Source organism: Carettochelys insculpta, chromosome 28 (genome assembly GCF_033958435.1).
Source record: "Carettochelys insculpta isolate YL-2023 chromosome 28, ASM3395843v1, whole genome shotgun sequence".
NCBI classification, from domain to species: Eukaryota; Metazoa; Chordata; order Testudines; family Carettochelyidae; genus Carettochelys; species Carettochelys insculpta.
Genome location: NC_134164.1, coordinates 13,127,714 through 13,140,273, shown reverse-complemented (window position 1 = coordinate 13,140,273; position 12,560 = coordinate 13,127,714). Strand labels below are relative to the sequence as shown.

At 49.7% G+C, this 12,560-nt stretch overlaps 1 protein-coding gene across 1 annotated transcript; it reads right to left on the bottom strand.

The window, feature by feature from the left end:
* Positions 1–8,520: 8,520 nt before the first annotated feature.
* On the bottom strand, positions 8,521–11,641 carry LOC142002774 (uncharacterized). Its single transcript, XM_074979160.1, has 2 exons — positions 10,135–11,641; positions 8,521–9,310 (listed from the first exon to the last, which is right to left on the bottom strand). The coding sequence occupies exons 1-2, from the start codon at positions 10,607–10,609 to the stop codon at positions 8,646–8,648; spliced, it is 1,140 nt and encodes a 379-aa protein (XP_074835261.1). The 5' UTR covers positions 10,610–11,641; the 3' UTR covers positions 8,521–8,645.
* Between the last annotated feature and the right edge of the window lie 919 nt (positions 11,642–12,560).

Sequence of the window (12,560 nt, the reverse complement as noted above, 5' to 3'; positions counted from 1 at the left end):
GTTGTTCACAGCCCCTGGTTGGTTCCTTCAGTGCTTTTACCAAGAAGCTATCCCCAACATTCTCAGAAAACTTCCAGAATTGTCTGTGTGCTGCTGTATTGGTCTCCTAACAAATGTCTGGATGATTAACTTTGCCCTTGATAACCAGGGCCTCTGATTTGGAAGTTTCCCTTAGCTGCCTGAAGAAAGCCTCATCTAGCTCATCTCCCTGATCTGTTGGACTATAGCAGACACCAACCAGAACATCAGCTCTGTTGCTTCCAGTTCCAAGCTTAACCCCAAAACAATGGCTTTTCTCCCTGCATATATGGGAGCTTTTATCAATCATACTGCACTCTCACATAAATGGTAGCTATTCCTCCCTTTCTCGCTTGTGCGCTCTTCCTGAACAGTTTCTACACTTCCATGACTCTGCTCCAGTTATGTGAGTCATTCTACCAAGTCTCCATTATTCCTATCACCTCTTAATTCTTTGACTATGTGAGAGCCTCCTCTCTCCCTAGCTTCGAATGTAGTTCTCATGCTTGCGTTGAATGCAGTTCAGTTTCAACCCTAGCTTCCAGAGTATATTCAAAGCTAGGTCTCTCAAAAATGTTCAATAAAGTTATCTTGCTAGCTTTGACATTTAGTCGTACAAACCTAGATAAGAAGAAGAGCTGAAAACTGAGTAATGTTTTAAGATAGAAAAAGGATTAAAATAAAAACTACCTCGAGAACATGTTTCAAACATATTCAAGGGTCTAGGCTGACAACTGAGCTACCTTCGAAGGTATAGTGAAAGGAAGTGAGAGTTCTTCATCAAAGACAGACTGAACACTAGCTAGAAACCTAGGGTAAAAGCAGAGCTAAAACCTGAGTTACGTTCAAATATAGCATGAGAACTACAATCAAAGGTAGACTGAAAATGAGTTTCAAACATGCAGAAGGCCAGGTTAGAGGAAAGAGCTTCACACTACATTTATAAATAGCAGAAATACTAGATCCAAAGTAAGGCTCAATAATACCTACAAATGACGAAAAACCGATCAGTTAAAATCTCAGATAATTTCAAAGACAGAGAGAAGACTACAGTTAAAAAAAATCTTAAAAACGAGCTTCAAACGTTTTGCTGAGTCTGGCCTCAAAACTGAGTACCTTCCAATATATAGTCAAAGAAAGAGAGAGTTCTACATTCAAAGACTGATTGAATATTACCTAGGAAAAAGCAGTGCTGAAAAGAGTTTCATTGAAAGATTGTGAGGCAACTACAATCAAGGGTAGACTGAAAACTAATTTCAAAAATAGGCAGGCGCCTAGGCTAGAGAAGATCTACACTCAAAGCTACATTGAAAGATAGCAAGAATACTAGATCCAAAGCAAGGCTAAACAATACCTAGAAATGACAGGAAAACGATCAGCTAAAAAATCTCAGATATTTTCAAAAATAGCGCGAGAACTACAGGAAAAACTAACTTGAAAAATAACTTCAAACATTTTCCAGAGTCTCGTCTGAAAACTGAGCTACCCTAAAAGGTATAGGCAAAGGATGAGAGAGTTCTACCCTAAAAAACAGACTGAACATAGATTAAAAAGTAGAGCTAAAAACTAAGTTACACTCAACGATGGTGAGAGAACAACAATCAAATTTACACTAAATTTGATCTTCAAACTTCTGCAGGAGGAAGGCTAGAAAAGAGCTACACTCAAAGGTACGTTTATAAATAGCAAGAATTCAAGGCAAGACTAAACAATACATTGAAATGACGGGAAAAGGATCAGCTAAAATCTCAGCTACTTTCAAAGATAGCCAGAGAACTACATTAAAAACTCACTTGATAATAGCTTAATATGTTTTCCGGAGTCTAGCCTAAAAACTGTGCTAGCTTGAAAGGTATAGTAATAAGACAAAAGAATTCTACTTTCAAAGACAGACTAAACTAGAAACCTCGGTAAAAAGCAGAGCTGAAGACTGAGTTATGTTCAAAGCTAATTAGAGGAGTAACATCAAAGGTAAGCTGAAACCCAGTTTCAGTCATTTGCAGGAGGCCAGGCTAGAAAAAGCGATACATTCAAATCCACATTTGAAAGAAGCAAGAATACTAGATCCAAAGCAAGGCTAAACAGTACACAGAAAGATGGAAACAGATCAGCTAAAAATCACAGCAACTTTTAAAATTGCGAGAGGAATACAGTAAAATATAATTTGAAAAATAGCCTCAAGTGATTTCCATAGTCTAGCCTGAAAAACTGAGCTGTCATCAAACATTTAGTCATAGGCAAACAGAGTTCTATATTCAAAGACAGAATAAACATTAGCTGCAATCATAGTTAAAACGCAGAGATGAAAACTGAGTTACGTTCAAAGATAGCAAGAACAAAAAAAACAAAGATAGACTGAAAACCAGTTTCAAACATATGCAGGATGGTAGGCTACAGAAAGAGCTGCACTCAATTCTACACTTATAAATAGCAAGATTACTTGATCCAAGGCAAGACTAAACAATACATAGAAATGCTGGGAAACCGATCAACTAAAATCTCAACTACTTTCAAATATGCCGAGAGGACTACAATAAAAAGTAACTTGAAAAACTAGGTTCAAGCGTTTTCCAAGTGTGTCCTGAAAAACTGAGCTATCTTCCAAAATATAGTCAAAGATAGAGAGAAATCTACATTAAAATACATACTGAATATTAGCTAGAAACCTAGGAAAAATCCCAGCTGAAAACTGAGTTTCATCGAAAGATTGCACGAGAATGACAATCAAGGGTAGACTGAAAACTAATTTCAAACATAGGCAGGAGGCTAGGCTAGAAAAAGAGCTACTTTCAAAGCTACATTCAATAATAGCAGGAAAATTAGATCCAAAGATACCTTGGAATAACAAGAAACTGATCAGTTAAAATCTCAGATACTTTCAAAGATATCGAGAGCACTACAGTTAAAACTAACTTGATAATTAGCTTCATATGTTTTCCAGAGTTGGGGCTCAAAAATGAGTTACCTTCCAATATATAGTCAAAGGAAGAGAGAGTTCTTCAATCATAGACAGACTGAGCATTAGGTACAAATCTAGGAAAAAGGAAAGCTGAAAACTGAGTACAATCAAGTAGACTGAAAAAAATTTCAAAAATAGGCAGGAGGCTAAGCTAGAAAAAGAGCTATACTCATTGATACAGTTAATAATAGCAAGAATAATAGATCCAAATCAAGGCTAAACAATAATGAGATAGACAGGAAAAGATCAGCTAAAAAATCCATCAAAGATATCTAGCTGACTACTGTAAAAATTAACTTGAAAGCATGCTAAGAACGTTTGTCGGGTGTCGTGCATGAAAATTAAGCTACCTTCAAAGGTATGGTAAGAGATAGTTCTAAATTCAAAGACAGACATTTGAAGCAAATTTTCAATTTTGTTTTAACTGTAACCATCTCGTTATCTTTGAAAGTAGCTGAGATTTTTTAGCATAGCTTTCTTCTTTCATTTATAGCTATTGTTTAGACTTTCCTTGGATCTAATACTCGTCATGTTTAAATATTGCTTTGCATATACCTCTTTTTCTTTTTCTTTTTTTTTCACCTACAGCCCCCAACTCAGACCACTGCAACAAATTATTAAAGACCTACAACCTATCCTTAATCAGGATGCTACACTCCAGAAGGCCCTGGGTGACATGCCTGTTCTCTCCTACAGACAACCTCCCAACCTCATGAGGATCCCCACTAACAGCCACAGTCTATACCCCAGGAGCACCAGTCCTGGAACCTTTCCCTGCAACAAAGCCCACTGCCAGCTTTGTCCACATATCTTCTCTGGAAATACCATCACTGGACCTAACCAGGTTACTCACAGAATCATGGGCACTTTCTCATGCTTCTCTGCTAACGTCATATATGCCATCATGTGCCAACAATGCCCAGATGCTTTGTATATTTGACAGACTTCTAACTCCCTTAGACAAAGGGTCAACGGGCACAAAACAGACATCAAAGCACTCCAGATCCACAAACCAGTTAGTCAACATTTTAATGGAATGGGGCATTCTGTCAATGACCTCAAGGTATGTGTGTTACTTAAGAAGAATTATCGCACCGTTCTGGAAAGTGAAGCAGCCGAGCTGGCTTTTATGTTCAAATTCGGCACATTAACACATGGTTTAAATCGTGATGGGAACTTTCTGAGTCACTATAGGGGCTTGTCTGCATACCTGGCTTAATCTAATTCATGACCTTCCCCCCCACCCCTCCGCTCTCTGATTTGCTCACCTTGATTATCTTTTTCTGACTTGTCCTCCTTGCTTACTGTTTTTGGTTCTCTGTGCCTTAAATATTGAGTCTGTTCTGGTCTGGCTATGGTCTGAAGAAGTGGGTCTGTCCCACGAAAGCTCACCTAATAAACCATTTTGCTAGTCTTTAAAGTTCTACTTGACTGCTTTTTGTTTTGATAGTGTATAGACTAGCACGGCTTCCTCTCTGTTACTCTTTTTCTTGCCTAGCCTCCTGCCTCAGTTTGAAATTAATTTTCATTCTACCGCTTATTGTACTTGGCTCTCAATCTTTCAAAGAAACTCAGTTTTTAAGTCAGTTTTCATGCCAGAATCCGGAAAAACCTTAGAAACTACTTTTTAATTTAGTTTTAACCGTAATCATCTCGCTATCTTAGAAATTAGCAAAGATTTTTAGCTTGGAGTGTTGCCTTCATTTCCAGCTGTTGTTTAGCTTTGAATTGGATCACGTGCTCTTGCCATGTTTGAGTATAACTTTGAGTGTAGCTCTTTATCTAGCCTACCATCTTGTATATGTTGGAAACTAATTATCAGACTGCCTTTGATCGTAGTGCTCTTGCTATCTTTCAACGTAATTCAGTTTTCAGCTCTGTAGTTAATGTTCAGTCTCTCTTTGAATGTAGAACTCTCTCCTCCTTTGACTATACATTTGAAGGTAGCCCATGTTTCAGGACAGACTCCAGTGAAGGTTTGAGTCTAGTTTTCAAGTTAGTTTTGACTGTTGTCCTCTTGCTGTCTTTGAAAGTAGCTGAGATTTTTAACCTATTGGTTTGCTGTCATTTCCAGCTATTATTTAGCCCTGTCTTGGATCTAGTACTCTAACAATCTTTGAATATAGCTTTGAGTGTTGGTCTTTCTCTAGCCAGTGTTTGAAACTGCTTTTCAGACTACAGTTGATTGTAATTCGTTCTCTATATTTGAAGGTAACAGTTTTCAGCTCTGCTTTTTCCCTAGATATGTGGGTAATGTTCAGTCTGACTTTGAATGCTGAACTTTTTCTTCCTTTGACTAGGTATTTGAAGGTAGCTCAATTTTCAGGGCAGACTCCAGTAAAGGTCTGAGTCTAATTTTCAAGTTAGTTTTTACTGTAGTCCTCTCACTATCTTTGAACGTAACTCAATTATCAGGTCTACTTTTTAGCTAGGTTTGTAGCTAATGTTCATCTGTCTTCCAATGTAGAATTATCTCTTTTGTGTGTCTTTGAATATAGCTGAGTTTTCAGAATCCGGTAAATGTTTTAAGATAGTTTCCAATTTTGTTTTAATGGTAATCCTTTTAACGGTAATGCTATCTTTGAATTAGCTGACATTTTTAGCTTAGGTTTTTCCTTCATTTTTATCTATTGTTTATCCTTTCCATGGATCTAGTGCTCGTGACATGTTTCAATAAAGCTTTGCAGGAACTTCCTTCTCTAGCCTAGCTTCCTGCTTATGTTTGAAACAGTTTTTCCATCTACCATTGACTGTAGTTCTATAGCTATACTTGAAAGTAACTCAGTTTTCATATCTTCTTTTTTACTTACATTTGCAACTAATGTTCAGTCTGTCTTTGAATGTAGAACTCTCTCTTCCTTTGCTATACATTTGAGGGTTGCTCTGTGTTCAGGCCAGATTCCGGAAGCTAGTTTTCAAGTTAGTTTTTACTGTGGTACTCTCACTATCTTTGACAGTAGCTGAACTTTTAGCTGAACAGTGTTCCATCATTTCTTGGTATTGATTATCCTTGCCTAGAATCTCGTATTCATGCTATTTTTGAATCTAGTTTTGAGTGTAGCTCTTTTTCTAGCCTCGCCTCCTCCCCATGTTGGAAACTAGTTTTCAGTGTACCACAGATAGTAGTTGCTTCTCAATCTTTCAAGGTAACTCTTGCTATCTTTGAATGTAACTCAGTTTCAGTTCTGCTTTTTACGTAGTTTTGCAGCTAATGAGCGTCTTTGAACTCTCCCTTTTTTGAATATACATTTGAAAGTAGCTAAGTTATCATCACAGACTCCCGGTAAAGGTTTAAAGGCAGTTTTCAATATAGTTTTGATGGTAATACTCTCGGTAAGTTTAAAAGTAGTAGAGACTTTACCTAAGATTTTTTTCTTTCATTTCTAGCTATTGTTTAGCCTTGCCAAGGATCTAGTACTCTTGCCATTTTTTAAATATAGCTTTGCGTGTAGCCCTTTCTCTAGCCTAGCCTCTTGCCTATGTTTGACACTGTTTTTTCAGGCTACTGTTGATTGTAGTTGCCTAGCAGACTTTCAAAGAAACTCAGTTTTCAGCTGTGCTTTTAACCTAGGTTTGTACCTGATGGTCATACAATAAAAGAATCATAGGCTACGTCTACACGTGCACGCTACATCGAAATAGGCTATTTCGATGAATAACGTCTACACGTCCTCCAGGGCTGGCAACGTCGACATTGAACGTCGACGTTGGGCAGCACCACATCGAAGTAGACGCTGCAAGGGAACGTCTACACGCCAAAGTAGCACACGTCGAAATAAGGGTGCCAAGAACAGCTGCAGACAGGGTCACAGGGCGGACTAGCGCTTCCGGGGCAACAGCTAGCCACTCCCTTAAAGCGCCCCTCCCAGACACACGCAGCCTGCACAGCACGCGGTCTGCAGAGCCATAGGCACACACACCTCGAGCGACGCAGTCACGGACACCCAGCAGCAGCAGCAGCAGCAGCAGCCAGAGGTCCACCCAGCCGCCCCTGCAGAAGCAGTGCTCGCCCTGCTCCATGCCATGCAGGAGGCAGCTGAGCACCTCCTTGCCACAGAGGAGGAGCTGCCTGCAGGGGAGGAGGACGCAAGCCCCAACCCTGCAGCACACCCCCCCAGCCGCACACACCGCTGGCTGTGGAGCTACCCCACGTGCACCAACTGGTGGGAGCGGCTGGTGCTCGGAGAGTGGGACGACGACCGCTGGCTCCAGAACTTTCGCATGAGCTGGCAGACATATCTGGAGCTATGCCAGTGGCTCACCCCCACACTCAGGCACCAGGACACCGCCATGCGGCGTGCCCTCCCAGTGGAGAAATGGGTCGGCATCGCTGTCTGGAAGCTGGCCACTCCAGACAGCTACCGATCCGTGGGCCAGCAGTTTGGGGTCGGCAAGGCCACCGTCGGGGCTGTCCTCATGGAGGTAAGATGACCCACGGGGGGGGGGAGGCAGCTCTGGGAGGGCAGGGGAGGGGAGGGGGGCCCTGGCAGGGGAGGGGAGGGCAGGGAGGACAGGGCAGGGGAGGGGAGGGGAGGGCAGGGCAGGGCAGGGCAGGGCAGGGGGGCCCTGGCAGGGCAGGGCCACGCACCCCCTGCTCACCCCTCATTGGTGCTCTCCCATGTGCTTCCCCTGCAGGTCGTGCGAGCCATCAATGCCCTGCTCCTCCACAGGCTCGTGAGGCTGGGGGACCCAGATGCCACCATCGCGGGCTTTGCCACGCTGGGCTTCCCCAATTGCTTCGGGGCTCTGGATGGGACTCACATCCCTATCCGCGCCCCGCAACACAGTGGAGGACGCTACATCAACCGCAAGGGCTACCAGTCAGTGGTCCTCCAGGCCTTGGTGGACAGCCGGGGCCGTTTCCAGGACGTTTATGTGGGCTGGCCTGGCAGCACCCACGACGCCCGGGTTTTCCGGAACTCGGGCCTGTGCCGCCAACTGGAGGCGGGGACCTACATCCCCCAGCGGGAGATCCCTGTGGGGGACACCACCATGCCCCTCTGCGTCATCGCAGATGCGGCATACCCCCTCCGGCCCTGGCTCATGCACCTGTACATGGGCCATCTCTCTGCCAGCCAGGAGCGCTTCAACCAGCGCCTGAACCACGCACGCCAGGTGCTGGAGCGCTCATTTGGGTGCCTCAAGGGGCGCTGGAGATGTCTCCTGACCCACTTGGATGCGGGCCCCAACAACATCCCCCAGATTGTGGGTGCCTGCTGCGCCCTACACAATCTGGTGGAGAGCAAGGGGGAGGCCTTTTTTCAGGGCTGGGCTGTGGAGGCCAGCAGGGCCGACGTGCAGCCACCCGCTGCCCCCCAGTCGCCAGGTGGACCCCGAAGGGACCCGGGTCCGGGAGGCCCTGCGGGCCCACTTCGATGAGGCCGCAGGGTGAACTCTGCCAGGCCCCCCACTGTGCCCCCCCCACTTCCTCCACAACACTCCCTGCCCCTACGCCCACACCACGGAGCACCCAACAGCACACCCCCCACCCACTTTTCCTGGACAAATAAAAGCACGCACTTGTTTGTAAAATCAAACTGGTTTTCTTTAACTGTTCTTTTAAGTAATACCAAACTATATACAAGAACTTATAACTATTATAAGTGAAAGATAAAAAAGTATGCATATATTTACAAAAAAACCCCAGGGATTGCAAGGAAGGGGAGAACTATTTACATGGGGGGGGACGGGGCAAACGGGGGCCACAAATGAATAAGTCCAAACTATATACAAGGGGTGGGGGGCACGTCCTGGGCCCCATGCCCCTATAGTCCGGCACTGGGGGTGGGCATCCGGGAGCCCCGCCACGGCCGCAGCCCTGTCCGGGGCTGGCTGGGGGCCGGGCGGACCGGCAGATACGTCCGGCGAGTCTCAGCTGGCCCCAGGTGTCCCTCGGTGGTCCGGCCCTCGGTGGCAGGTGGCGGGGCGACGGCGGGGCAATGAGCGAAGCAGCGGGCGGCGCGGCGGGTGGAGCACTCAGGGCGGGCGCAGCGGCGGCCAGCGCGGCATGGGGGGCCAGGTAGTCCACTAGCCGGTTGAAGGTCTCCATGTAGGCCCCCCATGCCTCTTGGCGCCAGGCCAGCGCCCGCTCCTGGAGATGGAGGCGGCGTTGCTCCACCCACAGGCGCTGCTCCACGACCTCCAGCTGCCGGCGGTGGAGGACCAGCAGCTGGGGGTCCGTCGCCGTCGGGTGGTGGTGCTGGGTCCGCCGTCTTGCCCGCCGTGGGGCCGGTCGGTCCTCCGCCGAGGGGCTGGCCTGGAGCGATGGCCCTGGAGGGGATTCCGGGACCACTGAAGCCCCGCCGGCGTTCTCCGGTCCTTCTGATGGTGCAGCTGCGGAACACAGGAGGGGGGGAAGAAGAGTGGAGACAGGCGTTAGTGCGGGCCCCGAGCCGTGGCCCTTGTCCCCTCACCCCTGTGCTGCAGGTTCCCCATCCCCGTCCCCGGGAGATGCTGCTGTGATGGGGTTCAAGGGTCCCCCTGCACTGCACCCTGTCCCCCGGCAGGAGTGACTCTCACTTCACTCAGCAGGGTCTGACAGGAGAGGTTTCTTAGGCAACAGATGCCCAGTTTCTCCCAGAAGTGACAGTACAGCAGTCAGAGACAGTCCTTCCAACCCGTCCTGGGGAGAAGACCCCAAGGGGTGCCCCTCTGGGGTGTAGCTTTCCCCCTCCTCAGGCTGGCTGCCTTCCAGCTCTCCCTTCCTCTAGCCTCTACCTGCACCCGCCCCACCCCCCATTCAAAGCCAGCTCAGCTCCTCCCTCCTCTTTGTTCGGGGCAGAGGCGTAACCTGCCAGTTGTAGCCCCAGGATCATCCTTAGCCACTGGGAGCTATTCAGCTTGTTGCCCCTATCTAGCCTGAGACTCGCATTTGCACTCCCCCAACTCCATCGCATGCTGCTGCTGCTGCTGCTGCTGCGGGGTGTCCCACACCCTCCCCCCGGGGGACCCTAGAGGTTCCGCTCCCCCCAGCTCCAGGGATACGGCATGGCACTGTCGTGCTGTGGGGAGGGGAGGCAGGGGCTGATGCACTCCTGTGAGGGACATGGCACTGCTGTCCTTGGGGCCATGGCCATCTGGGCATGTGGAGGGCCCTGGCCACATATCTATTACCCCCACCCCTCAACCCCGGGGGTGTACACCGGGGGGGTACATACCTGATGGTCCACTCCCACGGTTGGGGGACAGCCGGGGGGCGGACGCTCGGCTGCTGCTCCGGGATGGCAGGAGGAGGATCTGGACCCCGGTGTCGGTGGAGGAGGAGTCCCCCTCCTCCTCCTGCTCCGGTGCCCCGGGGGTGGGCTCCAGGGGGGACCCCCGGGGTGTGGGGCTTACCGCCGGGGCAGACTCCGGCTCCGGGGCCTGCTGGGGCTCCTCAGCCGAGGTATCAAGAGTGGCCGGAGGGGAGGAGGTGTGCCGGGGGCCCAGGATGTCCCTGAGCTCCCTGTAAAAGGGGCAAGTGACGGGGGCGGCCCCAGATCGGCTGGCCGCATCCTGGGCCCGGGAGTAACCCTGTCGCAGCTCCTTCACTTTACTGCGGACATGGTCAGGAGTGTGGACATGTTGACCCCGGGCAGCCAGGCCCTCGGCCAGCCGAGCAAACACATCCGCGTTCCGCCTCTTGCTCCCCATTACCTGGAGCACCTCCTCCTCACTCCAGAGCCCCAGCAGGTCCCGAACCTCGGTCTCCGTCCAGGAGGGGCCCCGCTGCTGCTTGCCACCCTGGCTGCCAGCCCGCGAGCCCTGGCTGCCCTGGCTCCCCTTGGGGGGGGGGGTCCCCTAGGGGCGCTGGGGGGGGCTGCCAGGTGGCCATCACAGCTGGGGTGGCAGACAGTGGTGGCTCAGAGACGTGCAGGCTGGCCGCGTGTCTGGGCTGCCACCTGCACGTTCTCTCAGCTTCCTGCACAGGAAAGGGAGGGGGAGGGGACCTTTAAGGGGCCACTCCACGCGGCCACCATTGAGCTCAGGGGCTGGAGAGAGCGTCTCTCAACCCCTCAGCTGATGGCCGCCATGGAGGACCCCGCAATTTCGATGTTGCGGGACGTGCAACGACTACACGGTCCCTACTTTGAGGTTGAACGTCGAAGTAGGGCGCTATTCCTATCCCCTCATGGGGTTACGGCTTCGACGTCTCGCCGCCTAACGTCGATGTTAACATCGAAATAGCGCCCAACACGTGTAGCCGTGACGGGCGCTATTTCGAAGTTAGTGCCGCTACTTCGAAGTAGCGTGCACATGTAGACACGGCTTAGAGGTATTAAGAACTGAAGTCATATAAAACTATGCAAAGCTACTACCACAGGGTTCTGCCTCAGAATGATCCTCCAGCAGATGGTGTGACTGATAGGTGGCTGGTAAGGGAGCAGCGGACACAGGGATGGTGTTATCAGTGGGTGGCTTGTAGGAGGAGTAGCCAGTGGCCAGCAGGTAGCAGTTAGTGGGATGCTGCAAACAAAAGTAACTGCCTTGGTGATGTATCTGTGGGTTCTGAGTGCGGGACGGCACCACGAGAAGTACACCCTGTAACTGTGTGTGGGGTAAAGGCCAAGGGCCCCAGCAAGAGACTCTGTTCTGTAGCATATGGGGATGGTATCTTGTTAAAGGGGTTTGTCTCTGTGATGGAGTGGGGGGAGTGCATGTGTGAGTCAGGCTGGATGTCTGAGGCAAGCAGCAGCTCCCAGTGGCTAAGGATGACCCTGGGGCTACAACTGGCAGGTAACACCTCTGCCCTGAACAAAGAGGAGGGAGGAGCCGAGTTGGGTTTTGAATCGGGGGGGCGGGGGGGGGGGGGCGGCAGTTAGAGGAAAAAAAAAAGAGAGAGCTGGAAGGCAGCCAGCCGGAGGAGAGGGAAAGCTACACCCCAGAGGGGCACCCCTCGGGGGCTTCTCCCCAGGACGGGTTGGAAGGACTGTCTCTAGCTGCTGTACTGTCGCTTCTGTGAGAAACTGGGCATCTGTTGCCTAATAAACCTCCTGTTGTACCTGCTGAGTGAGAGTCACTCCTGCCAGCGGACGGGGTGCAGTGCAGGGGGACCCCTGAACCCCATCACACTGGTGTTAGAAGTGGGATGCACTGCACCCACGGATGAGCTCCCAGCAGTGGCTGACTGAGCGCAAGAGAAGGAAGGAGCCTCACAAGAGCCAGAGGTGGAACAGAGCAATTCCTGCAGCTGCTGCTGGTGAGTGGATGACCTGGGAGACAGCGCGGAGATGGATTATACCCGACTCCTAAAGGCAGAGCTAGCGGGGCTGTGCAGAGAGAGGGGCCTGACCCTGGGGAAGGCGACCAAGGCTCAGCTGATTGCCCAGCTGGAAGAGAATGACCGATCTTGGGGGGCAGAGCCTGTCCCAGCAGAAAGTGGCCGGTCAGCCTCGGGAAGCGTTTCGGATTCTCCGACAGGAGCAGGGGCTCGACGCCGTCAGACAGACACGGTGCCCACCAGGTCGCGCTCAGCTAGCGGTGGTCCATTGCGGGCAGAGTCCCCCGCCGCAGAGCTGCGATGGCTGGAGCTCGAGGTGAAATTAAAAGAACTGGAAGCCCAGGAACGGCAGAGGGAACATGAGCACCAAGAACGGCAGAGGGA

Coding starts and splice junctions, on each gene's coding strand:
- LOC142002774 (XM_074979160.1), bottom strand. CDS start 10,609: ATGGGGAGCAAGAGGCGGAACGCGGATGTGTTTGCTCGGCTGGCCGAG. Junction 9,311..10,134: donor CCGTGGGAGTGGACCATCAG/GTATGTACCCCC, acceptor TGTGTTCCGCAG/CTGCACCATCAGAAGGACCG.